The following is a 27,109-nucleotide window of genomic DNA, read 5'->3' on the forward strand; positions in this document are numbered from 1 at the left end:
TTCATGTTTTCTTGACATAACGCGTTTCGCCCACAAATACACAGAAAATCCACTTTACAGATATTCTGTGAAGCGCTTTGAGATGTATCGATGACGTGATAAGGCGCAATATCAAATGCAAGGATTATTATTTATAGCCGGTTTGTTAGTCAGTCGCAAGAAGTTAATGAATATTCTGTGATCAATATTTCTGAACCATGGATTTACGTGTGTTTCCATGGATTTATTTTTAACAAATAGTTGTACATTTAATTAAAATGCCTGAACCATTTATTTGTGTATTTTTGTGACTTTACCTGCAAAAAAAAATTTCCTTAACATATTTACAAATAAGTAATCAATGAGATGACTACTACTAATAATAATCCTCGCATTTGATACAGCGCCTTATCACGTCTTCGAGATGTCTCAAAGCGCTTCATGGGATATACTGTAAAGTGAATTGACAGTGTATTTGTGGGCAAAACGCGGCAGCCAATTGCGCACAGCAGCGTCCCCACAAACGGTTGTGGATTGCTTGGGATCGAACTGAGCTAAAGTGGCTGTCGTTCACCCAGAACCGCGAGGAAAATAAACCCGAGTCCCTGTCTCCTCTCACCGATTACGAAGACAGGCATGAAGGCTCCACAGGGCACTGGGATGGTGGTGGCCAACGCTGACATCCAGAACTGCCACAAAGAGAAAGAGAAACAGAGAGGCTCGAGTCAGGACTTTTATTGTTGTAATCAAGTCAGCCATTGGAGGAGCAAAGAGAGATACTAACACAGGGTCGAAAGGCCTCCTCGCTGTGTGGTATGCACACACAGAACACCGACACACACACTAACACACACAAACCCACACACCCTAATACAAACACACTAATACAAACACACTAACACACACACACACACTAATACAAACACGCACACTAACACGCACACTAATGCAAACACACTAACACACATACATACACTAATACACACACACACACTAACACACACATACAAACACACACACATTCAATTCCCACCCCCACCCCCCCTCCCATCGATAAAAAAAATCGCTCACTTCACTTCTTAGCTATTCATGGAGTACAGTGCAAAACGCACAGTCACTACATTTGACGGTAGAATCCTGTGAAGGGCTCAGTTGGAAGCAGAAAAGGAAGGAGGAATACAATAGCTAAACCCGAATACTCTTGTTCTTGCCTGTCCTTTGCCTCGGGATGTCCTCCCGACATGAAAGCTCCTCAAGACGTCTCAAAGCACTTCACAGGATATACTGTAAAGTGACATGACTCTGTGTGGTTTCATTGCTGAAGAGCTGCTGCGTGTCTCATCATCACTTGCAGCTCATGTCTCTAAGCCTGGGGTGGGGGACATCATCCTGGTTGCTCCCGTCTGCACTGCCTTTACCCCCCTTTCACACCCCCACCCTTATGTGGTAGTGACCGGGGCTATACGCTACACTCCAGGGCTGCGCTTGACCAGACTGTGAAGTGTTCCGGGACTCACATTTTCTGTTGCAGACGAATCGGGTTTAGTAATGTCTGACACCAGTCACTTCCTCCTTTCTCCACAGGAACAGGAGGAGGCCATTCAGTCCCTTGAGCCTGTTCTGCCATTCTGTAGGATCATGGCCTGATCTATGCCACAACCCCAATTTGCCCACCTTTGCCCCAAATCCCTTGATACCGTGATCTAACAAACGTCTATCCACCTCAGTCTTAAAATTTCAAATGAATCCAACAGCCTTTTGGGGGATAGAGAGAGAGTTCCAGATTCCACTATCCTCCAATCATGTTATGGAAGATCAAACTGTGACAGATCATTATCTGCCATGAAAATGTTGGCACTCACACACACACACGTTCACACACACTCGTGTGTACGTATGCACACTCTCACACACTCATACACTCACACTCACACACACTCGCATTCACGCACGCACACGCACACTCACACACAAACTCACTCACTCACACACACACACACACACACAAACTCTCACACTCGCACACACCTCGATCCTCTGGACGTCAAAATACAGTTAAACACTTGCGCTGAATACAGTTAAGTTCTTTCTAGTTACAATCATCATCATTCTGCCACATGTTTCAGTTGTTGGTCAGTGCGCACTGTAGGAAAAAACACATGGGGGTAACAGGACTTTGTGAACACCCTGTAGAGTAGAGCGTGTTCGCTGGCTAACTGAGCTCAACAGAGCTCAGCAGATACAGGGCTCTTAAAACACCTTCCGTGTCATTTACTTTCTTCAAGGGCGATTGAACCCAATGCCTCGTAAACCTGGACAAACCATTTACGTTCCTGCTTAGCTGATCCGGCTGATTTTCTTTCTCTCTCTCTCTCTCTCTCGCTCTCTCTCTGCTCTTGATGAAAATCTCCTCCCTCTCTATCTGCCTCTCTCCTCACAGCGCTGCGGTTTCAGGCTCAGACGCATTGCATGCGCCAGCTCGCTGCAGAAGCTGCACACCGTGCATTTTAAACACTCTCGCTGCTTCTGCTTCTGTGACTGTTTGTCTCCGACACCACTGACAGGCCAACTCTTAACAACATCAATAATAATCCTTGCACTTGATGTAGCTCCTTATCATGTCGTCGAGACGTCTCAAAGTGTGTGTTTTGTGGACGAAACGCGGCAGCCAGTTTGCACGCAGCAGCGTCCCACAAACAGCCGCGGAGTGAGTGACCGGTTTATTTATTTTTGTAATTTGGGGGATTGTTTCCCAGGCCGTTTCCAGACAGTGTCGCGATTTTTAACATCAACCTGAACAGACAAGACGGGAGCTTCCGAAGGACGGACTTATTAAAAGCAGGGAGTTGACTCCACCGGGGGGGGTGAAACAGCCCGAGAGGAATCAATTAGCCTCCAGGGCTCAGCTCCACACTCACTCTGTGACTGGCAATCTGTCTGGCATTTTAATCATCTATAATGGGTTAGGGTTAATCCCTACAGTGATGGTGTCAGCCTGGCTCCCTCTGGAGTGCTCTCCCCTCCCTCCCTCTCCTCCTCTCCACCTCTCTCTCTCTCTTTCTCTCCCTCTCTTTTTCTCTCTCTCTCTTCTTCTCTCCCTCCCTCCCTCCCTCCTCCTCCTCTCTCCCTCCTTCTCCCCCTCCCCCCTTCTTTCCCTCCCTCTTTCTTTCTCTCTCCCTTCTCTCTCTCCTTCCCCTTCTCTGCCTTAACCACATCTCTGTCCATCATTCCGGTCTCCAGGGTTATGGCCTGGTTGGCTGACTGATGGCTAATTTAAATGAGCATGTAATGAGCCTAGGAGTGTGAGTGATCTCTGCTCCCGACCTTGACTGACGGTGAGTGGTAGGCCCACATCCCACATCCCAACCGAGCTCTTAAGACCAACGTGTGATGTGGGCACAGAGGAGCAGGGATCTCCAGGCTGGTAGCGGGGATTTGGGTCACTGGCCGGCTCCGGAAGCCAGATATCCAGATCATAATTCACCGCCTGGGAGGAAAGCTACAGGGAGCACATCAAAGCTGGAAGGCCATCAGTGTAGAATATAATTAGCGTTCCGTCAATTAGCAGGCATTGGACGTCTTAATCCCAATGCCCGCTTTTTTGTCAACTAATACCCTTTTACAGGGGGAGCGAGTGCCGGGCAGGGAGAGAGAGAGTAGGGAATAGGGTTAGAGTAGAGAGTTCCAGTGGGGGAGTGAGCAGGAGAATGGGGTGAGAAACCTACAGCGTTTTACTGTCAGCCAAGCAGAAAAACCAGCTTGTTCTGACCCACGTTCAATGCCAAATCTAACAGCTGTAATCCAATCCTCGAAAATGCACTTGCTGAGGAGGCTGATGTGTGTGTGTGTGTGTGTGTGTGCGCGCTCACGTGTACATGTATATTTCTGTGCATGTGCGCACATTATTACCCCCGGAAATCGACTAACAACCGGGTTCCTACTTACTGCTAGCTAAAAAGAGGTGTGTGGAGTAAGAGAGACTTGCCTAAGGTTTCGCCCGGCCCGGAATCGAACCCGGCTCCTCTCGCTTGCGAGGCGAGGGGTCTAACTACTGAGCTACGGGGACTCCATAAGTGTCTTTGTTTTCCTACCTTCATCAATATGAAGATGACCAGGGTGACAAAGACGTTGACTTGCGGGTTCTTCCAGACTTCCGAGATCCCCACGTAGTCAAACTCCTCGGCCATCCCCTGCTTCGCCCACGTCCTGTTGTCGAATAGAGTGACCAGCGTCTCCTTCTGGGTCAACTGTGGCCGAACAGAACGCAGAGACTTACACGGTGCTGCGGACAGGTGGGGGGATGGGGCAGGGGGAAGGGAACAGGGAGACAGTCTCTGCTAAAACGGAGGGGAGGGTGAACGAGTTGCAGTCAGTTGGGACGTACGTACCTCTCCAGCCATGAACTGCCCAAACCCTCTGGGGAAGGTGAGTGTGGCGATCAGTAAGGTCACCAGTGCTGGGTACAGCAGACGCCTGGGGGAGAGGGGGAGAGAGAGAGGGAGAGAGAGAGTTAAGAGTGTGTGCGTGTGTGAGAGATAGGCGCAGCGAGAGTCAACAGAGTGGTGTGTGTGTGTGAGAAGCGGGTAGAGAGGGGGGGCAGAGGGAGGGCAGAAAGAGGAGGGGGGCAGAAAGAGAGAGAGAGAGAGAGTTAAGAGAGAGGTGTGTGAGAAAGAGAGGGGGGCACAGAGAGGGGAGAGAGTGAGTTAAGAGAGAGAGACAGGGAGTATGTGTGTGTGCGAGAGCAAGAGATAGGTGGTGGTGGGGGTGGCGGTGAGGCAGAGAGAGAGGGAGAGAAAGATGGGGAGAGCAATAAGCGAGAAGCGACTAAGTGAAAAGAGCCCAAAGTTCTTTTTTAAAAGTTCATTCCTCGAGAGATGACAAGAATTTGGTGGTGTTGGGGGGCGACTAAGTGAAAAGAGCCCAAAGTTCTTTTTAAAAGTTCATTCCTCGGGGAGGGGTGGTGTTGGCGGGGGCGGGGAGGGGTGGTGTTGGGGGGGCGGGGAGGGGTGGTGTTGGGGGGGCGGGGAGGGGTGGTGTTGGGGGGGGCGGGGAGGGGTGGTGTTGGGGGGGCGGGGAGGGGTGGTGTTGGGGGGGCGGGGAGGGGTGGTGTTGGGGGGGGGCGGGGAGGGGTGGTGTTGGGGGGGGCGGGAGGGGTGGTGTTGGGGGGGGGCGGGGAGGGGTGGTGTTGGGGGGGGCGGGGAGGGGTGGTGTTGGGGGGCGGGGAGGGGTGGTGTTGGGGGGGCGGGGAGGGGTGGTGTTGGGGGGGCGGGGAGGGGTGGTGTTGGGGGGGCGGGGAGGGGTGGTGTTGGGGAGGGGTGGTGTTGGGGGGCGGGGAGGGGTGGTGTTGGGGGAGGGGTGGTGTTGGGGGGGGCGGGAGGGGTGGTGTTGGGGGGGCGGGGAGGGGTGCTGTTGGGGTGGGGGGGGAGACACGTGGATCAAACTCCGTGCAAGTCTCGCACTTACTTCTTCATTAAGAACTTGGTGATGCTCTTCTGCTTCCTCATGATGGCTACAATCTTGCGATGGAAGTAGACAAACAAAGCTCCGCCAAACCCACTCGCGATCCTAGGAGAGACGCCCACGCACACACACGCACGCACACACAAGGCCGTTAATCTCTCCCCGTGACCCACATCATGCATGTTCAGGCCTGACCAGCTCGTCAGCTCCCGAGTCAGAAGGGCGTGTGTTCCAGCCCCCGGGGATGTGGGGGGGGGGGAGTGGGAGAGGTGGCGGTGGGGGGGCTGCACTGTCAGAGGTGTCGTCCTTCATGTGAAACATTAACCTGAGCTCTCCCTCTCTGTGCGCGGTTCAGACAGTCGTTAAATATTCTTAACGAAAAGAGAAGAAGTTTCATCCTTCTTCCATCCCCTCCTTCCACCCCCACCCTACACGCCCCCACCGTCTGGCTTTCGGCCGCTCTGCCCCTGGCTCTCCCCCCGGAGTGTGTGAACGCCGCTGTGTACCTGTAGCTTGCGCTGCGCCGGTGATACTGCGTTGACGACAGTCGGGTCAGACACCTACCCGATGACGGCGAAGGCCGGAAGCTCCTGGAGATCGAAGGGAAAGTCCAGGCGGAAGCGGGTTTTGAACAAGGCGGTGATGGTTTCTGCGAGAGGGCAGAGCGTGAGGTGAGGCTCGTGGAAAACATCACAACGAGCCAACAAACAACTCCCCTGGAAGTCAGGAAGGTGGCGTGGAGGGGGGGNTTTGAGGCCAGGACACGAGGATTCGTTTAAAAAGCAGATCGACACTGTGATGGGGGTTTTGGGGGGAGGACAGAACACGGAGGGTGGGAGTTCTGAAAGGACGAGGTCGGATGGGCCAAAGAGGCTTTCATCAAAGAACCGACCTTCTTTATTATTATTATTATTATAATAATAATCCTTGCCTAATAAATTGGTCATTTCAATCCACGGCTGTGTGTGGGGACGCTGCTGTGCGCAATTGGCTGCCGTGTTTCGCCCGCAATTGTACAGTCAATTCACTTTACGGTATATTCTGCGCTTTGAGACGTCTCGAAGACGTGGTAAGGCGATGCATCAAATGCAGGGATTATTATTTGATACAGCGCCCGATCACGTCTCACGTTGAGGCTTCTCAAAGCGCTTCACAGAATACACCGCGCCGTGGAGTGACTGTGTATTTTTTGGTGACCTTCACCCGAATTCTTCCCTCGGAGCGAAAAAGAAAATTCAACCTGAGGCATGTCTCGTCCCCGTCGCTGGTTACGGGAGGTTATGTTCCCGAGGGAGCGTCTTTACCTTAATCACACGCTCACCTTGTTTGTTTGCCCGAGAGACAGTGAGAGGCGCTGGACAAACCCGGGATTATTATTGCCTTTATGGTGTAATAAAACAGTCATGAATCCCGTGTCATGTGCCACAGGCGTCCGTGTGCCATTTCCCACCCCCCCACACCCACCGCCGGCCCCTCCCTCTCCTCACCTTCATCTTTGTTCCAGACGGCGAGGACGCGGAAGATAAAGGCACTGAACGTGGCAGCGAAGAATCCTCGCCAATAGTTCCGGACGGCAAAGAAAGTCGAGGTGACTTCGATACTGAAGAGGACACCTGTGTGTGCGTGTGCGCGCGTGTGGGGTGGGCGTGTGTGCGGGAGTGCATGTGGGGAGTGTGCACGTGAGTATGTGTGCGCGTGAGTGAGGGGGTGATGGGGGGGGGNAAAAGAGATCAGAAAAGTTAGGATAGGGTCAGACAGAGAGTCCATCACATGGCGATCAAAACAACAACAACAAGAAGGCAGGTTCAGACGACATTTAATTCAAAGTTTTAAAAGATATCTATGTACCGTTTGGACCCAAGAGGGATGCCAACGCCAACCAGGGCAGGATAAAACCTCCGAGTAACCGGATTCCTTAAGAACAGGAATTCCTTAACCGTGGAGACTCCTTTCTGAAACCCCCTCAGGAAGCCCGTCTCCCCGACTCCCAGGAATGCCCACTCCCAACACGGCTTGCAAATCGGAACCGACTTCCTGTGTGTCGGAACGTGGCACTGCCGGTGGGTCGGAGTAATAAAGAAGCAAGAAATGCCTCACTCCGACCCACAGGAAGTGCTTCACTCCGACCCACAGGACGTGCTTCACTCCGACCCACAGGAAGTGCTTCACTCCGACCCACAGGAAGTGCTTCACTCCAACCCACAGGAAGTGCTTCACTCCGACCCACAGGAAGTGCTTCACTCCGACCCACAGGAAGTGCTTCACTCCGACCCACCGGAAGTGCTTCACTCCGACCTACCGGAAGTGCTTCACTCCGACCCACAGGAAGTGCTTCACTCCAACCCACAGGAAGTGCTTCACTCCGACCCACAGGAAATGCTTCACTCCGACCCGCCGGAAATGCTTCACTCCGACCCGCCGGAAGTGCTTCACTCCGACCCCCCCGGAAGTGCTTCACTCCGACCCACCGGAAGTGCTTCGCTCCGACCCACCGGAAGTGCTTCACTCCGACCCACCGGAAGTGCTTCACTCCGACCCACACCCACAGGAAGTGCTTCACTCCGACCCACAGGAAGTGCTTCACTCCGACCCACAGGAAGTGCTTCACTCCGACCCACCGGAAGTGCTTCACTCCGACCCACAGGAAATGCTTCACTCCGACCCACAGGAAGTGCCTCACTCCGACCTACAGGAAGTGCCTCACTCCGACCTACAGGAAGTGCTTCACTCCGACCCACAGGAAGTGCCTCTCTTTGACACACAGGAAGTGCTTCACTCCGACCCACAGGAAGTGCCACATTCCCTTAAATATGAGTGAGGCAATTCCTGTGGGTCGGAGTGAGGCACTTCCTGGAATCTTCTCTCTCCTCTTTTCTCCCTCCCTTCACCCCCCCCACCCCCCGCCGGAAATGAGTTGTATTTTAAACCCTCGACCGAGCCGCAAACAAGAAATATGGCGGGTAAAAGCGAGCAGTTACAGCGGACTGACACCAACAAAGCCGACAGCCACAGTAAGGTGGGAGGTCAAGTGATTAAACAGAGTGGGCGGGCGGGTGGTGGGGGGGGGGGGGAGCGGGATTCTAGTCTACAATAGGTAAGCTGCAAGGTTTGGGAAATGGAGGGAGGGGGGGGAGGGAGGAGTTGGGGGGTGGTGGGGAAGAGAGAGGAAAGAGAGAAAGTCATTACCTGCAGCCAACGGCCTGGACTGTGAAGAGGGTTAAATGAAGAGGTGATAAAAAGGCTGCTCGCTCGCAATGAATGAAATTATGCGGAGACGGACGTGTTAAGTAAATCATCGGTTAACATAAAAAAACAGCCACCACCGCCCCCCCCCCGCCACAAAATGTTATGGAGAGAGTAACGTTGAGACGTCTCAAAGCGCTTCACAGGATACACTGTGAAGTGGACTGACTATAATTTGTGGGTGATACGCGGCAGCCAATTGCGCACAGCAGCGTCCCCACAAACAGTGGATTGAGCGACTGGATTTTTTTTAAAAAAGGAACTATTATCCCTACGTGTGTGGAGTGAGGAAATCTGCCTAAGGTTTCGCCCCGGCCTGGAATCGAACCCGGGGTCCTCTCGCTTACGAGGCGAGTGCTCTAACCACTGCGCCACGTGACAAGTTGCACTCACGCGCGGCTCGATAAAAATAATGGCGCCTTGGAAACGTGTGAATCCAACCAGTGTTGGGTCGGGGTGGTGGTGGGGTGGGGTTGGACAGGGAAGAGAGCACATCCGTTCATCTTTGGGGAAATGGTTGACCCCGAAGCTGGTGAAATGCCAAGTCCTATACAGACAATTTTAATCTTATTATTTCTTAACGAGAGTGCGATGGGCAGGGCTATTGGCAAACACTAGCCCGCCAGGTGGCTGGTGATTGCGGGTACAGAGTCTCATAAATAAGGAGCAGATTCTTACCTCCTATCGGTGCTGCAAAGCAACAGCCAACACCCACAGCACAGGCAGCTGCCAACATCTCAATATTCCTGGATTCATTCTAAACACAGCGAAGAAACACCACGGTTAACACATACGCTCTCATCTACACACACACACACACACACACACACAGAGACACACATGCACAAAAAGTGAGACACACACACAGACACACACACACACGAACAGAGAGAGAGAGACACACAAATACACAAAGACAGACGAGTAGAGAGAAGAACAGACAGACCGAGAGATACCTACACACACACACACACAAAAGGGGACAGACACACATGTACACACACACACAACAGAGAGACAGATACTAAGACACATACTCAAACAGACAGGCAGAGAGACACACAGACACACACTGACACACAGACAGAGTTAGAAACGTCTTTCATGTCAGGAGAACTTCTCAAAAGTGCCACAGGATTTACTGTAACATGTAGTGAAAACAGGGCAGGCAATTTGCACTCAGCAATGTCCCACAAAATACTGTTAATCTGGAGGAAGGGGCTGTTGGCCAGGGAGATAGAGCCTGTGTTTGATACACACCCATAAACACACACGCACTAACACACACACACTAATGCACACTAACATAAACACACACACACGCTAACACACACACGCACGCTAACACACACGCGCACGCTAAAACACACGCACGCTAACACACACACACGCTAACACACATGCACACTAAAACACACACACTAAAACACACACACACTAACACACACACTAATGCACACTAACATAAACACACTCACGTTAACACACACGCACGCTAACACACACGCACGCTAACACGCACACACGCACGCTAACACACACACGCTAACACACACACACACGCTAACACACACACACACGCTAACACACACACACACGCTAACACACACACACACGCTAACACACACATACGCTAACACACACACACGCTAACACACACACACGCACGCTAACACACACGCACGCTAACACACGCACACGCTAACACACACGCACGCTAACACACACACGCACGCTAACACACTAGGTGCTGGAGGTGGAAAAGCAGAGCATGGATCACGGAGATTCACAAACACAGCACCACATGAGGCATCGAGGCTTCTGGGCAAACAGATGGCGAAGACATTAGTTTCCACTCGCTGGGATGTATCGGTCAGACACCCTGGCGATGGCAGGACACAGACTGGCTCCAGCCTTCCCCATAGTCACTGAATGATCAACTACCCCCTCCCCTACTCCCCCACCCCTCAGGCCAAGGCACTCGTCACTCACAGTAAAATGCCCTGAAACCAGCGACCAGCCCGTCATTCCGATTAACCCGACCTGCCATCGCTGGGAACCGTGCAGAAATGACCCCTCCTCTCCCAACCCCCACCCCCACCCCCCAATCCAAACCATCCCAATGTTTTAGACCTTCACCGATCAATACAGTCACTACGCTTTGTTGTGAAGTGCCGCGGGGCACTCCCAGACCTTTATTATTCCCAGGTGACGGCCGCTGTGTTGATCGTAAAGGTCCTCACACACTGCGAGGGTTACCCTCATCCTCCTCGGAGAGATTCTTAAGAAAACGGGCCTTGGGACTGTTTCATCTCTTCCGTCCACTGTTGCCCGGTTCCACCGCCCACCCCTGACATCCAGATCCTCTGTGAGCGAGTCCCAGTGTCCTGGCCTCAACCCTCCCACCCCCTCAATCGCAAAGCACAGGTTTCCCCCCACCATCCACACACTCTCGTCTCTTACCTCATAGATTCCACCGAAGAGCGACATGGCTTTGCTTAACAAGGTGGCACACATACTCGCCACGTGGACAAAGGGGCCCTGTGGAGAGAGAGAGAGAGACTCTAGGAATCAGTAAATTAGACCCAATGACAATTTGTTCCCCCTCCTCCCTTCGCTGGGCTGCCTCTGTCCTCCTGTTGGTCCCTCGTTCCCTCCGCTCCACCATTGGAGGCCGCGCTTTCAACCACTACACCGCCAAACTCTGGAACTCAACTGAATCCCCCCTCCTTGCCTGCTCCTTGCCCTTTTTCAGATCACGCCTGAAGACCTTCCTGTTCGATCATCCTTATGGTCAGCTCCCCCCGCCCCACCTACCCACCCCCCGCCTCCCCCCGGCTCGGTGTCAGGCTCTGCCTCCGTTAAGCGCTCCGAGACGCTGAAGCCCGCGGTGTAAATGCAAGTTGTTGTGGTGGTGGTGTGACAAAAGGCTCTGACCTCTTTTCCCAAGGGCATCCCGCTGCCCAGAGCGCACGTTAAGCCAATCACTTTGGCCAGAAAGGTTTTTAAAGTGAGGTATTCTTTTAGCACCACCCCCCTCAGGATTGTCTTCATCTCCGGGATCCCAGAACCTGGCAAAACACAAACAGTAACACGCCGTTGGTTAACGCTTTCACACGGGGGTAAAACACACACACGCACATGCTCCTCCACCATTCAGCTCCTCCATTTCTCCTCAGGCAGCGGCTCTGCTGCTAAACAGCCACAGATTCCTTCCAACGGTCACTGTTAATGCCCGGCTTAAGCGCTTAGCGCTGATTAGCGTCTAAACGGAGAACATGTCGAGGTCACACAGAGAAAGCGCAGGTTAACACATTTGATATTGTGTCGTTGGGACGTCTCAAAGCTCTTCACAGAATATCCTGTAAAGTGTAGTGACTGTATGTATCTGTGGGGGTGAAACTTGGCAGACAATTGCGCACAGCAGTGTCCCACAAACAGCCGTGGAGTGAGCGACCAGTTTTGTTTGGGGGATTGTTAGGCAGGACACCGGGAGACAGAGACAGAGAGAGAGAAAAACTCCCTTCTCTTCTCGAATAGCACTACGTGATCATGAACGTCCACCTGAACAGGCAGACGGGGAGCTCGGTTTAAGGTTTCGACCGAAGGACAAGAAAGTGATGAAGCCTCATTGTGTGGCGTTAAATCTCTTAGATTTGGTGGTGCTGGTGATGCTGGTGGTGTGAACGATGTGTTCCTGTTGATGGTGTAACATCCTCTGGCCACCATCTTGACTTGGACTCTCGAGCTGTGCAGTCCCTAGCGCTCCCACATCACAAGCCTGGCAGCAGGTACCTGCAACAACCACTTGCATTGATAAAGCTCCCTCACACGGGGCAGCGTCTCAGAGCGCTTACCTACGGCCTGAGGGGCGATGATCTGCACAAATCCGGCTGAGAAGGTTATGAGGACGATGGGGTACGTGACCCAGGCCAGGTACTGCAGGAAGACATTGTGCCTCAGCCCCCCATACATCCACTTCTGAGCTGCCGATGGGAGATAGGAAAAATTCATGTTAATTCATTTAGAAACTGATAATATACGACAAAGGGGTGGGTGGTGGGCGGAGAGAGGGAAAGAGCAGGGGATAGGGTTAGAGAGTTTTAGTGGGGGAGCGAGCACCAGCACAGACACGATGGGGAGAGAGCAGGGAATAGGGTTAGAGTAGAGAGTTCCAGTGGGGGAGCGAGCACCAGCACAGACACGATGGGGATAGAGCAGGGAATAGGGTTAGAGTAGAGAGCTCCAGTGGGGGAGCGAGCACCAGCACAGACACGATGGGGAGAGAGCAGGGAATAGGGTTAGAGTAGAGAGCTCCAGTGGGGGAGCGAGCACCAGCAAAGACACGATGCTGTGCTGCTTGTGAAAGTTCAATCACTTGACATCTCCTGTGGAAAAGAAAACATCTGTGAATGTTTTCTTTAAGTGCCAAGAGATTAGATATGGGTTTGGGATCACACTTTGTGCTTTGCTACAAGACGAGACTGTTATTGCTCTATCACACGGTGACAACACACTGTGCGAGGGACACTTTTGCTGTGATTTCCATATTTCCTTCAAGCCTCCTACAGTGACGCCTCCTAAATGTCAGCCTTGCACCATCTGAATAATAACAGAGACATTGCCGGCTCTCTGGATCCCGCTCCTTCAATCCCACCACCTCGTGCTCTCTCCCCCCAACACCCTGCCTTTCAGAATCCTTCTCAAAGCACACATATATATTAGTACCAGAATATACTGTATTAGGGATTAGCTGTGTGTTTTGTGGGAGAAATGCTGGAGGGATTACTTTTTTTGGAGGGATCATTAATCCTGGAAAGCGATCCACCAATCGACTAACAACTGAGTTCCTACTTACTGCTAGATAAACAGAGGCGTGTGGAGTAAGGAAACTTCCCTAAGATTTTGCCCTGCTTGGTAATCGAACCCGGGTCCGCTTGCTCGCGAGGCGAGTGCTCTAACCACTAAACTACAGGACCGTGGCAACATCTTTGAAGTTGGGAGGCCATCTCAAAAACGCTTCAGAAGAATTGACTGTAAAGTGAGAGGACTGGAGTTTTGTAGACGAATGTAGCAGCTAATTTTTGCACACGGTTACAGGTTTCCACATGTCAGACACCCGGCTGACCACCCCCCAAAAAAAGAGAGACTAGCAAAATTTCCACAATGAACGAGACATAATTAACCATAACTAGACATAACCAAGAAGTTCTTACCTTGTAAACACATGGCGATTGCAAAGTCCATCGCCCAGCTGACTAAAGCCATCAGCAATCCCAGCAGAATCAGGAAGATCCAGTCTTCTCCCACTTTGGAAATGAGGAACGCTTGACATCGTACTGTACATACTGCCGGTGGGGTGGGGGGGAACAAAGAGGGGGGAAAAAAAATGAATATGGAAAATCGTGAGAACATCGCTGGCCATTGGGTGACAGCCTGGCTCAGTTGGTAGCCCTCTCGTATCAGAGTCAGGAAGTTTGTGGGTTCAAGCCCCACGGCAACGCTTCAATGGGCTGCTGGGGGCTGCCTTGCATCGTAGGAGGTGCAGACTTTCAGATGAGGTGTTAAACCGGCTCCGGTCTCACCTGTTCAGGTGGACGTTAAATGTCCCGTGACGCTATTTGAAAAGAAAAGGGAGTTCAAAGAGGGCGATGTCCCACAACCAGCTATGCGAAGTGAGTGACCAATTTTATTTTGAGGATCGTTAACCAGGAAACTGGGAGAGAGCAACTCCCTTCCAGTACTGTCACGAGATCGACATGAACCTGAACAGGCAGAGACGAGACCTTGGTTTGGCATCTCAGCCGAAGGATAGCGTCTCCGACAATGAAGCCTCCCCTCACCCACACACCACACACCACCACCACCACCGCACTGGATTTTCAGCCTAAACTACGTGAATTTAAAGTTCCCGAGGTGGAGAGACACACACACACACACAGACTCACACGCGCACACACACTGCCACGGAAGCGCATTGGAAAGAGGGATGAGCTGTCAGCATTTCTAACAAGCAACAAGCAGCAGCTGTCACTGGGATTAATGGCATTTCGGGGTTAAAACGCAGAATACATTTCTGCACACGAGGCTGTGTGTGATGTACCCTCGCCAGCCTCCTGCTCGTGATCCAAAAAGTCCATTAAAACACGCGTTTAACGGCATCTGTTTTTATCACTGTGGGAGGACGGTCAGTCCTATTGTTACAGAGCTCCTGACGTCACTGGTACCTGAACTGTGCCCTTATCAGTGAGCCGGTGGGAGGGGCAGATGAAGAAGACCTTCAGCTTTTTCAATCCCATCTCAGCGTCCTCCCATCACAGCAGCAAAGCTGCTATTTTAAACGAGTCCAGTGTCCTGGCCTCTTAATGCCTTTCCGAGTTCGGTTTAGCGTCTCATCAGAAGGACGGCTTCTCTATTAATACAGTGCTCTCCCTCCTCCCACCAGCACTGTGCTGGAACAACAGCCTAGATAGTCGTTTATATTTTGCAGTATGTCCCGCAAAGTGCTTTGAGAGGTCTCTCTGACTTTGAAAGGCACTGCGTCAAATGCAAAGCTTTTCTTTTTACAACAACTCAGATGGAGAATTGAAGGGCGCGGATGCCCAAAGAGAATATGGTGCTTAGGAGGCTTCTGAAGACGGCAAGAACAACTTGCATTTGCACAGCGCCCTCCGCGCCGGGCAGTGTCTCAGAGCGCTTAACTGTGGCGGAGCCTGACGCCGAGGGAGGAGGTGCCCGTCAGCACGGTCGAAGAGGAAAGTCTTCGGTCGTGAAATAACCGAGGGGAAGGAGGGGACAGGGCGGAGGGATTGGGGGAGAGAGTTCCAAAGTTTCGGGGGCATTAGTGGGCTGAAAGCATGAGAAAGAGAGAGTGAGAGAGAGAGAGAGAGAGAGAGAGAGAGAGAGGAGCAAGAGGCAAGAGGGAATTGAAGATTTTTTTTAAAGTGATGAATGAACAAGAAGCTGAGCTATACATCATCAATGAAGCTCTCCACCTACTCTCTCTTGCATGGAACGAGAGTCACCGATACACAGAGCCCGGTTGATTGATCACCAGACATGGGGTATAATGGACCGGAGAAGAGAAGGAACACTGAGCCAGTGAGACGGCTTTTACGCTCAATTTAATTCCCCGGCACAGACTTATCACAACAAACACCCACTCCTATCCACTTAGGAGCCCTCTTGAGAACAGAAGGAAGATCTTCCCACTGGGGTCGAGCTGGGTCTCTGATATTCCAGGGGATCACTCCGTGTCCCCTCCCCCACCACCATCAGAGTCAGGGGGAGAAACCAGGGTTTGGGGGCACAATCTCAATCTTTTCAGCCAGTCTCTAAATATATCTGCCAGAACATGATCTAATAATAGATCTGGAACAGAACTAATAATAATATTCATAATTTGGTCGCTTAATCCACGACTGTTTGTGAGACGCTGCTGTGTGCAATTGGCTGCCGCCTTTCGCCCGCAAAACATACAAGTCAATTCACGTTGCAGTGTATCTGTGACACGTTTTGAGACGTTTAGGAGATGTGACGAGGCGCTGTATCAAATCAGCGGAGAAGTTCAGGTTAAAAACTGGAGGAGCAACTCATCACCTTGGCAGAGAGTCAGAGCCGGTGATTGGAGACAGGGCAGGTTCACACAGCTCACCATCAACACCTGGTGACCAGACACAATTGCTGCAACAATTAATAGGGAGGCCCTTTGGCCTTATCTGGAACCCCATTCCCCTCCTCTTTCCTCCCCATCGTATCTCTGCTGATGCTCATTCCCCCACTGAAGTTCTCCACTCTAATAATAATACTTGCATTTGACACAGCGCCTTATCACGTCTTCTAGATGTCTCAAAGCGCTTCAACGAATATACTGTAAAGAGAATTGACTATACTTTGTGGGCGAAATCCCATTCCCCTGCTCTCGCTCCCCATCATGCTGTTGCTCGTGCCCCATCTGAGCTTTATTTCTGAAACTATTTATCCAATGATACCGAGGAGGGCAACCAAAATGATTGAGGGGATGGAGGGACTGGACTATGAGGAGCAATTGGATAAACTGGGCATGTTCATACTGGAGAAGAGAAGGTTGAGGGCAATATGATTACTGTCTTTAAGATTCTGAAGGGAATAGATAATGTAGACCATGATAAGCTGTTTTATCTTGTACTGAACAGTAGAACCAGAGGATATGGCTTGCGATTGAAGGGGGGTAAAATTCAGAAAATCTGCGGAAGCACTACTTCAGTGAGCAAGTGGTAAACTTATGGCAGAGACTCCCTAGGGAAACAGATGGTGGAAGCAGAAAATGTCATTTGTTTCAAGAACAAATTAGATAGATTTCTGCTGGAAAATAATCTCTCGAGATACAGTATATAGTTTGGGGAAACGACATGTCAAGCGACTGCCGGGATGGTGGAAGGTACACGAGATGGATCTTGGTCTTCTTTCGCCAGCAAATTCGTATGTTCTTATGTTCCATGAAATGCTATTTCCAATCCAACTTCAACGGTTATTTCAGATGTGAATTTCCGTGCTCTGACAACTTGCAGACAATGTTAAGGTCTTCTCCCCGCCCCACACCCTCTGGCGTGATGGACTCGGGGCTTTTATAAACACACAGTTCCCCCTGGAGCATCTCCTGCTGTGGCCATGGAGTCAGCATTCTCTATCTGGCTCCCATCCCCCTTTCCATCCCCAAACCCCACCACACTCAACTTGTGAATCCAACGCACAGTGAATCTAACGTACATTCCCCCCTTCCAGCCGCTAAAGAGATTCTTCCCCCTCCTCACCTCCCCTCACTCTACCCCACCCCCCCACGATATGCGGACGTCTCTCTCTCTCCCTGGCAACTGCTTCAGTTGCCATAGAAACAGCCTTTTAAAAATAAAAAAAACCTATGCGCCTCCACGTATTAAACCGTGTCACTAATTAATTGACGTCTTACCTTGCACAAATCTCCACTGAGATTGGGGGAAGGTGGGGGTAATATCAGTTAGATGAGTCGGAGAGAGTGGGGGTGAGAGAGACTTGGAGGGAGGGAGAGAGAGGTTGAGAGAGAGGGAGGGGGTCAGAGTAAGAGAGAAAGGGGGAAGATCGAGGGGGCAAAGGGAGAGGGGGACACAGTAAGAGAGGGAGGGGAGAAAGAGGGAAAGAGAGAAAGGCAGGGAGAAAGAGAGAGAGGGAAAGGCAAAGAAAATCTAAGCCTGATGCGACTTGCCGTGAGGAGGGTAAGATAGCCAAAAAAAAGGCTTAGAGTGGTGGGGGAAGGGTTGTGAAGTGGAGGGATTCTGGCTTGGAGTTCCAGAGAGTTGGGCAGAAGGGCTAAAAGGACGATTCAACCCAACTCTGTCACCAACTGAGCGAGGGAACGAGAGGTGGGGGTGGTGGGAAGTTTGGTGGGGGTGGGGGGTGGGAGGTGAAATGAACGAGATGTCGATCCCATTTCCAGTCGCTTCTGACCTACTCCCAACCTGTTGTTCTGCCATCTGATGTTCACACATAAACCGCATCCGAACTCGTAACCTGTGGTGATAATGTTATTTTGCACCTTCAGACCTCTTCACCCCTCACCTCCCACCCACTCCACCAGCTTCTCTGTTGGAATCAATGCACTGTGATTTCACACCAAGTCTGCCATGGTGGCAGTGGGGGGTGGGGGGTGTGGGGTGTGGGGGCATGGAATACATAATCTAACCATGGCATATCAGAGGGCATCAATAGCATTCGCCCACTGTCTCGCAGAACATGGTATCTTTCACCAAAACAGCAGAGAGAGAGAGAGAGCACGCGCGAGGCACACAGAGAGCAGACACACACATGCTCTCCCAACAGCGATAGACAATCTGAGCACTGAAACCCTGACCTGGTTTGACCCACACAACCATCATGTTATAATAATAATAATCCCTGCAGTTGATTATAGCGCCTTATCACGTCTTCGAGACGTCTCAAAGCGCTTCACAGCACTGTAAAGTGAATTGGCCGTACAATAATAATATTATAATAATTAACCACTCGCATTTATCCAGCGGCTTTCACTAAAAATAGACCTCTCAGGAGAACATAAATAGAATTGATTAGAGATGAAGTGAACATCGTCTGCACAGACAAACCCGGCAGCAGCCGCAATGAGGCTAGCAGCCTGTTCATTGCAGTTTGGGGTAAAATTTGGATTAGGAGGAGGGGTGGAGGGGGGCAAAGAAAATATAAAGCAGGTGGAAGACTCTGGGTTTCTTTGAAATAGCGAAATTCAAGCTTAATTTCCAAGACAGTTCTTTTAAGAACCACAATAAAGCAGCTTCCAAATTTAGATCCAATTTAAGAAAACTTCAGAAGCGTGGACAATTTTTTTAAACTTCAAAGTAAAAAGCGTCTCGCAGGCTAAGGCTGGCTGGAATTTGGGGCCTCGGATATCCAGGTCTTCTCCTGTGTCATTGAGATGTCTCAAAGCGCTTCACAGAATATACCGTAAAGTGCAGTGACTGTACAAGTTTTGGTACAGCTCGAGCGTCCTATTACATTGCAGATATCATTCAGAGTTTTCTAAACTGATCAAAAGTAGTCATTTTCTCCCCTTCTCTCTCTCTTGCATTCTCTCTCTCTCCCCCACCCACACGCTCAACAAAAAACTGAAACCAACACCTCTGTGGATCTGTTGAACACATGTCAAACTAATTCATTCCAACTCGTGGGAAACAAAGTGGGTAACGCAATAGCTCGACAATTATTGCTGTGGATCCTCGATGGAAAGGGCAGAGATTTGGCGAGGAGATTGGAGAGATATTTACGAGGCAGGAGCCGTGGAGTGTTTATCTCTCCCACACACGTTCATCATTAAAGCTCTTTCTCTCTCTCTCGGTGCCTCTCTCCCCCTCACACGGTTAAAAATAACAAAGCGACTCATTCATATAAACAAGCTGCCATATTCCAGCACACAGCTCACCGGGTGCTCGACAATAAAGAGGTCTTGGTTTAGCTGCCACCTGTAGGTTGGGTGAACTTCAAACGGGATAAAAACAGTACTGTAAGACAGGACAGACTAGTGGAGTGTAACAATGTCTGATACCAGTAACTTCCGCCTCATTCACTCCATGTTAAACTCCGTCAAGTGAATGACTAATTTGATCGGGGGGGGGGGGGGGGAGATATTGTCGGCCAGGGACACGGGGAAGAATTCCCATCTCTTTTCGGATAGCGTCCTGGGATCTTGACTATCCACCTGAATGGGCTGACGGGACCTAAGTTTAACATCTCATCCGAAAGACATCACCTCCGACAATGCACTGCAGTGTCAGCTTAGACGATGTGATTCCAAGTGCCTCACGTTGGGGCTTGAACCCACAACCTTCTGACTCAAGCGGCGAGAGAGCTACCGACTGAACCAGGCTGACACTAATAATAACCTGAATAATATTAATAAAACGTTTCCTGATTAACTTGCGGAGTCAATCGGAGAATAGGCAAGGCAGTATCATTCTCCTCATCTGAGCCAGAAGGTCGTAGGTTCAAGCCCCAATGTCGAGGCCTTTTTCAGCTCATAGTCTAGGCCAGGGTAGAAACATAGAAACAGGAGTAGGCCATTCACCCCCTCGAGCCTGATCCACCATTGTACAAGATCGTGTCTGATCTGTACCTCAAGTCCAATTGCCCATTTGATACAGTTCCTTATCACATCGTTGAGATGTCTCAAAGTGCTTCACTGTAAAGTGGGTTGATGGTGTATTTTATGGGTTGAAACGCGGCAGCCAGTTGCGCACAGCAGTGTCCCTTAAACAGCCATGGACCGAGCGAGCGAGCGAGCGAGTTTTATTTTATTTGGAGAGATTGTTGGCCAGGACACTGGGAGAGATGAAACACCCTTCATCTACCCAGAGTGGGTTTTTGGGGAAGATAAACACCACAAGGAGGAAGAAATGGCAGCGGAGACGATCGAAACCCATTAGGCAGATGAGCCTCGGAGCGACAGATGGGATTTAACTGGAGATAAATACAGATCGCAACGAGAAACAGTAAATATGTGTACACACTGGGGCGAGATTAGCAGAGGAGCAGGAGACAAAAGGCTTTGATGTAATTACTGATCTTCAGCTCAAGGCTCTGACTCAACGGGAAGCTGCCGTTAAAGGTGATCAAAACCTGATTCATGCGGGAGGGTGTGGGGGGGTGGGGGAGAAAGAGGGTAAGGATATCAGGACCTAAGTCAAAGGATGATCAGTGTATACGACAGGGTGCTCAGAACAGACTCGATCAGATCTGCTGACAATTCAGTCACAGTCTAAGCTCACATTCCAGCGCGGTGGTTGGAGGAGGTCGGGGGGAGGGGGAGGGAGTGCAGAAAGGGAGCTCCACATTGTAGGAGATGCCGCCCTTTTCAGTTGCGATCTTACATCCTACGTCCCGGTCTGCGCCCCCTTTAGGCGCTCGTTAAAAGATTATTCATTGTAAAAAAAAATTGTGATTCACTTTGACGTTGGTGTGCTGCCACATTTGCTTACAAAACACAGTCACTACACTTTACAGGAAAACCTGTTTTGAGACGTCTTTCCAATGTGAAAGGCACTGCATCAAATGCAAAGGTTATTGATTATTATTATTATGAATGCTACTTCGTCCAATTAGAATTCCACCTCATCGTAACCTGAACAACTTTATTTTTTTGGTGTCAGATTCGAACATGAAGCAGAAAAATCTTCAAAGCAATTAACAGCCACAGGAGCGATTTTAAAACGTAAAAAAAGAGACAAGAAGTTGATTGAACGAGCTCTCTTAGCCCCCTTTACCAACCAGCCCGCTCCCTCTGCTTCATGTCCCCCACCTCGCCCGCCCCACCATTGGTGGACGGGCCTTCAGCCACTCTGCCCCCACCCTCTGGAACTCCACCCCGCAGTCTCTCCATCTCACCCCCTCCCTCGCCTCCTTCAAGACCCGTCTCAAAACCCTCCTCTTCGGCCGTGCTTTTGATCTCCCTGCTTCTCCCCTCCCTGCCCTCCACCCTCTCAGATCCCTGATCCCCCAGCTCAGGTCTGAAACACTGACAGTCCAGCGCCTTGGGATGTCCTCCTGATGTGAAAGGCGCTACACAAATGTAATGTTGTTAGTGTTGTTCGTAAACATTCGACACTGGTTTAAATAAGCCTAGCAGATGGCCGTCGTCAATCTCTCCATTATTTAAGGCCAATCGGGATAATTATCCAGCTCCTAATCACCCTCCATTAGTCACATCAGAGTGTGGCATTGCTCCGCAGCGAGGAGCACACACCACAATGGGGATGTGCAATTTCTCTCCTGAACTGACACCCTCAGCATCTGATTAGCCACTTATTGATTATTCCTTAAACGGGGGGGGAAGGAGGGTTGAGGTGGAATCAGTTTCCCAAGGTCCTGGTCCCTGCCTCCGATGATTGTCATGAGGACCGTCGCCGGGGAAACTGGCCAGTAACGTTTCACACGGACTCGGGTTTGGACACATGACAGACAAAGGGCACACGCTTCCAGCTGCTAGGGCACACGTGCGATTCACCCACACGTCTGCCACAGGTTATTTATTTCTTGAAGGGATTATCACCCCCGGAAAGCGATCCGCCGATCGACTAAGAACTGTGTTCCTGCTTACCACTAGGTAATCAGAGGCGTGTGGAGTAAGGAAACTTGCCAAAAATGTTGACCCGCCCGGGAATTGAACCTGGGTCGATGACAACATCAAAATGTCCTCCCGCTCGCTCGCTCGCTCAATGGAGCGGAGAATGTGCTAAATTGGAGCCCTTTGCCTACACCATAGACGAGGAACGAGAGAGAGAGAGAGAAAGAAAAAAACAATCTTGTTAAACACGAAGGCCAAAGCCTCTGCGCTCTAACTCACATGAACCGATTTTCAGCGCCCGGACGTTTGGTGAAATCAGCCATTCACAAGATAATGCCATTTGGAGGTTGTTGCCTTGTGCTTCTCTGTCTCACTCTTTCTTTGTTTCTATCCCACTTTCTCTGTCTCACTCTCTCTCTGTCAAGTTCACTCTTCGAGCTCCAGCCTGTGATCCAAGATCTAAAGATAGGAGCACATTGATTGGGTGGTGGGGGTGCAGGGAGTTGCACATTAGCTACATAACCACTGTTTGTATTGGGAGTCTGATGGATCGTTCCATGGACACAGAGTAAGACCAAGATTCAATCTCCATGAAACTGCTGACGTCTGCCTTACAGTTTGACTACCAACCTCAAACGGTCAGACACCGCTGAATGGATGAAGCTTTCCCTTTGTGCATTCACAGACACGAGGCTTACAGTTCCCTCTCCTAGAGTCACGGTGAATATAATAAAGAGATAAGACACTTCATGGGTACGTCTAGCTCCCAGCAATGGGACAGAGACAAAAGCACCAGTCTTATTGGGTCATTCATCTTATCCGCACTTTAAAGCTGTGACGGAACAATTGAGTAGTCAGAGCGATTGACAAGGGGCCTGACTGGATGATTATTTGATTAGTTTAATACTTTGGGTCCCATTCTACCCACTGCACACTTCGACTCAACGAAGATGATCAGTAATTCAAAGACCTGTCTCATCCCAGGACCTTATTCCCAGTGATTTGGTTCAATTTGGGAGCAGGAATGCCTAATACTTTCTGGAATTAGGTAAGCAGTTGGCGTCCCTCCAGGGAGAGAGTGCGCGTTCCATTCCAACAATCTATCTCTGGGATTTCCATGTGTAGGTGGGACGCCTGGAAATAACAGTTTGGTTTGGAGACTCTTAAGCAACGGTGATGGGTTTCCCCATGTGTCTGACCCCCCCCCAAAAAGAATTCTCAGCAAATCATGTTGCGGATTGCGACAAGATGGGGCGGGTGTACGGGAGGGGGAGAAATTGTACGTGGAGTCCTGTAGCTCAGTGGTGAGAGCCTTGCAAGCGAGACACCTGGGATCAATCTTGGGCAAATTTCTTTACGCCACAGAGCCTAATAATATTCCCTCCAAAACAAAACAATACCAACAATTGGTCATTTTCAATCCATTGCTGTGCGCAATTGGCTGCTGCGTTCGCCCACAAATATACAGTCAATTCACTTTACAGTGTATTCTGTGAAGCGGTTTGAGACATCTAGAAGACGTGAAAAGTGCTGTATCAAATGCAAGGATTATTATTATATTATAAATTATAATCCTTGCATTTAATGAAGCGTCTTTCATTTCAGGACATCTCAAAGCCCTTCACAGGATTTATTGTAGAAGCGCTCTTAACAGTAGGAGCCAATTTGCGCATAGCAACGTCCCCAAACAGCCGTGAAGCGACTGACCCGTTTTTTCTGGGGGGGGGGGGGTTGTCGGCAGCACAGCAAGAGAGGGAGAAATTCCCTTCTCTTTGTAACCACATTTAAGAGAGAAGTAGATAATTATTTGGGGAGGACAAGTTTGCAGGGCTATGGGGAGAGAGCGGGGGAGTGGGGCTGATTTTGATCGCTCTTTTGAAAGAGATGATGGGTCGAATGGCCTCCTTCTGTGCCGTATAATTCCATGATTCTTTGAATAATATAGGGGGGGGGGGGTCAAACAAGGCTCTGCTGTACTGTAGTAACAGCGGTCAGTCAGCAGAGGACGCCACATACACAGCCTCCTTGGAGATTCCTTCATCCCATCCAATAGCTACGAATCTTTCCAAGTTCCTTAACAAGAGAAAAACATGTGTCCGATTCCCTTCTAAAGACGTGAGGCAAACCAGCTTCAAAATAGAGTGACGCTTTGGTGACTGTGCAAAGCACCGTTCAACAAACAGGGCAACGAGTGACCCATCTAATTTGGGGGATTGTCGTCCAGGACACCCGGAGAGAGAGAGAGAGAGAGAAACTCCCTGGTGATCCCTTCCCAAATCACCGTGGGATTCTTGAACATCCTACCGAACAGGCACAGATGGGAACTCGGTTTTTAACGTCTCACCTTCTCGAAACCCACTTGAGGTTTCTTTGCGCTACCCCCGCAGGAATCGCTTCCTAACCTGGAACGCCGCTCGCCTCCCTTCCATTACTCCCGCACTTACCGGCTGCATTGAATCGCGGGAAACGTGGTTGCAATCCCGGTGACACTTGAGCAGGAGAACTTAATTTCCCGCGATTCGAGGCGATTCCAACCCTTGCCGGCAAGCGGGGCACCTGGTGACGGGTCAAGACGCATCGCCGCACGGGAAAACGTAGCCTCGATCTGTCTCCCCGTGCAGTTTTACCGGCTGCACTGATTAACGCGTGCTCAGCGTAGATTATCTCTTAAATCGGATTTTGTGCGATTTGTACAGTTTGCCTACAATTAGGAGTTCAGGCAAGTCACGTGAAACGCTCTGGTCCCGACTGATATCACTTGCGTGAATTTTACTTGCCCCCCCCTCCCACCACCACCCTTTGGAACTCCATCCGACATTCTCTTCGCCTTGCTCCTTCCCTCCCTCCCTCCATCGCCTCCTTCGAGACCCGTCTCAAGACCCTCCTCTTCGACCGGGCCATCGGCCACCCTCCCAACCTCCGCCCTTCCCCGATCCCAACACCTCGCCCCAGCTCGGGTCCAAACCCCTGAGCGTCCAGCACATTGGGCCATCCTCCTGATGTGAAAGGCATCGTGTAAATTTAGGACAAAGAAACGCAAAGGCATCAAAGCCAATATTATTAGATGCAATAAAAGACTAACAGGCACATCGCATCGCCTCGCACACACTGCAACAGGCTCACGGTGGCAGTGAGTTCACACGGCTAACGGCACTCACTTCTACACCTGGCACAGCGGCTCCGGTCGTACTCGATCAGCTCGGTGCGCTTGACGCGCTCCCCGACCCCCGCCCGGTTCTTCTCCTGGCGTAAACGGGCCGCTTCCTCCTTAGCAAACACCCCCAAGTCCTGGGTGTAGCGGCCGTACATCTAGAGAGAGGGAGGGGGAGAGAGAACGAGCACAGGTAAGACAACAGCGGGCAAAGACGGGGGCACGGGGGGGAGTGGCAGAGGGCGCAACGTCCCACAGACCAACTCTGTCTCCACCCATCCCATCGCGTTCTCCCTCCCCCACCCCCATCAGATCACTCTCCTCCATTTCTCTCTGGTCCACATACCCACTGTTGGTGCTCTCACCCGAAACAAACAACCGCCAGACATTCCAGACGTAGGGCAACTTCCACCCACGTGTGGGGAAGATTATATAATGATAACAATAATAATGATGCTTGCATTTGATACAGCGCATTATTGCATCATTGGGTCGTCTCAAAGCGCTTTACAGGATATACTGTAAAGTGAATTGACTGTATATTTTGTGGGGGAAACCCTGCAGCCAATTGCGCACAGCAGTGTCCCACACACAGCAGTGGATTGAGTGAACAAATTCATTCTATTTATTTTGATGGGATTATTATTCCCAGAAAGTGATCTGCCAATCGACTAACAACTGGGTTCGTACGTACTGCTGGGTAAACTGGGGCGTGTGGAGTAAGGAAACTTGCCTACGGTTTTGCCCTGACCCACCTCGGAATCGAACCAGCGGTCCTTCTCGCTTGCGAGGCGAGGTCGCTAACCACTACTCTAACTGGATTCCACGCTATTCTGTTGTGTTTGGTTTGGAGGCTCTTAAAAGCAAAGCAGTGATGGGATTCCGCGCGTGTCAGACGCCCGGCTAAGCCAAACATCCGAGCAACAGCACCAGATGAAGACTCAAAGTTATTGCAGCAGTTAATTACTTGTACATCGTGGGGAGGGCGGAGGGAGGGAAGCACAATTTTAGGCATTTTTTTGTAAAAGTGACCAGAGGTCAGAGTCACTGTAAACCAGGAAACCCACTCAATGTAGAGAGGCATCTGGGAAAAGAATAAGTGGCGATTAAGTTATTTGTGTAACGTCCCCTCCCACCTTCCTCTGTTTACCCCCCCCTCCCTCTCCCTCACAAGCTGAAGGTGAGAGACAACACTTATATAGTGCGTCTGCACGCGTGGCAGAGAGGACTTTGTTTGTCTCTCTCTCTCCCTCAGTGTCCTGGCCAACAATCCCCCAAATAAAATCGGTCGCTCGCTCCATGGCTGTTTGGGGGACACTGCTGTGTGCAACTGGCTGCCGTGTTTTGCCCCCAAAATACACAGTCTCTACCCTTTACAGTATATCCTGGGAAGCGCTTTGAGATGCTCAGCGGTGTGATAAATCGAGAGGTTGGTCGGGAGTGTAGTGACTGCTTGTTGGGCTTTTTTCCCACCGGAGCAGAGATGGAGAGGGGACGTGATTGAGGTCTTCACACCTGCGGAGGGGAAGCTTTGGGCAAACAGGGCATAAATTGTGCTTTTGTTGGGGGCGGGTGGGGTAGGATTATTGGAGGGGGAGGAATGATTAGAAGGAATTTCTTCACTTAGAGACTAAGTGAAGTATGAAATTAATTAGCTCTCTCCTCCCCTCCGAATGCCTAGCGAGTTCGGTTTC

At 50.7% G+C, this 27,109-nt stretch overlaps 1 protein-coding gene across 1 annotated transcript in view; it reads right to left on the reverse strand.

Moving 5' to 3' along the window:
* LOC103184410 (chloride channel protein 2) overlaps positions 1-25,573 on the reverse strand; it is a 42,519-nt gene extending 16,946 nt beyond the window's left edge. The window contains exons 1-12 of the mRNA XM_042339275.1: positions 25,423-25,573; positions 13,899-14,030; positions 12,540-12,668; positions 11,620-11,753; positions 11,146-11,223; positions 9,361-9,439; positions 6,927-7,052; positions 6,004-6,088; positions 5,443-5,544; positions 4,368-4,452; positions 4,071-4,226; positions 599-668 (exon numbers count right to left, since the gene is read on the reverse strand). Coding sequence (XP_042195209.1) covers positions 599-668; positions 4,071-4,226; positions 4,368-4,452; positions 5,443-5,544; positions 6,004-6,088; positions 6,927-7,052; positions 9,361-9,439; positions 11,146-11,223; positions 11,620-11,753; positions 12,540-12,668; positions 13,899-14,030; positions 25,423-25,573 — 1,327 coding nt within the window. The remainder of the gene's footprint in view (positions 1-598; positions 669-4,070; positions 4,227-4,367; positions 4,453-5,442; positions 5,545-6,003; positions 6,089-6,926; positions 7,053-9,360; positions 9,440-11,145; positions 11,224-11,619; positions 11,754-12,539; positions 12,669-13,898; positions 14,031-25,422) is intronic.
* Between the last annotated feature and the right edge of the window lie 1,536 nt (positions 25,574-27,109).

The sequence above is a fragment of the Callorhinchus milii genome, unplaced genomic scaffold, assembly GCF_018977255.1.
Source record: "Callorhinchus milii isolate IMCB2004 unplaced genomic scaffold, IMCB_Cmil_1.0 Scaffold11, whole genome shotgun sequence".
NCBI classification, from domain to species: Eukaryota; Metazoa; Chordata; class Chondrichthyes; order Chimaeriformes; family Callorhinchidae; genus Callorhinchus; species Callorhinchus milii.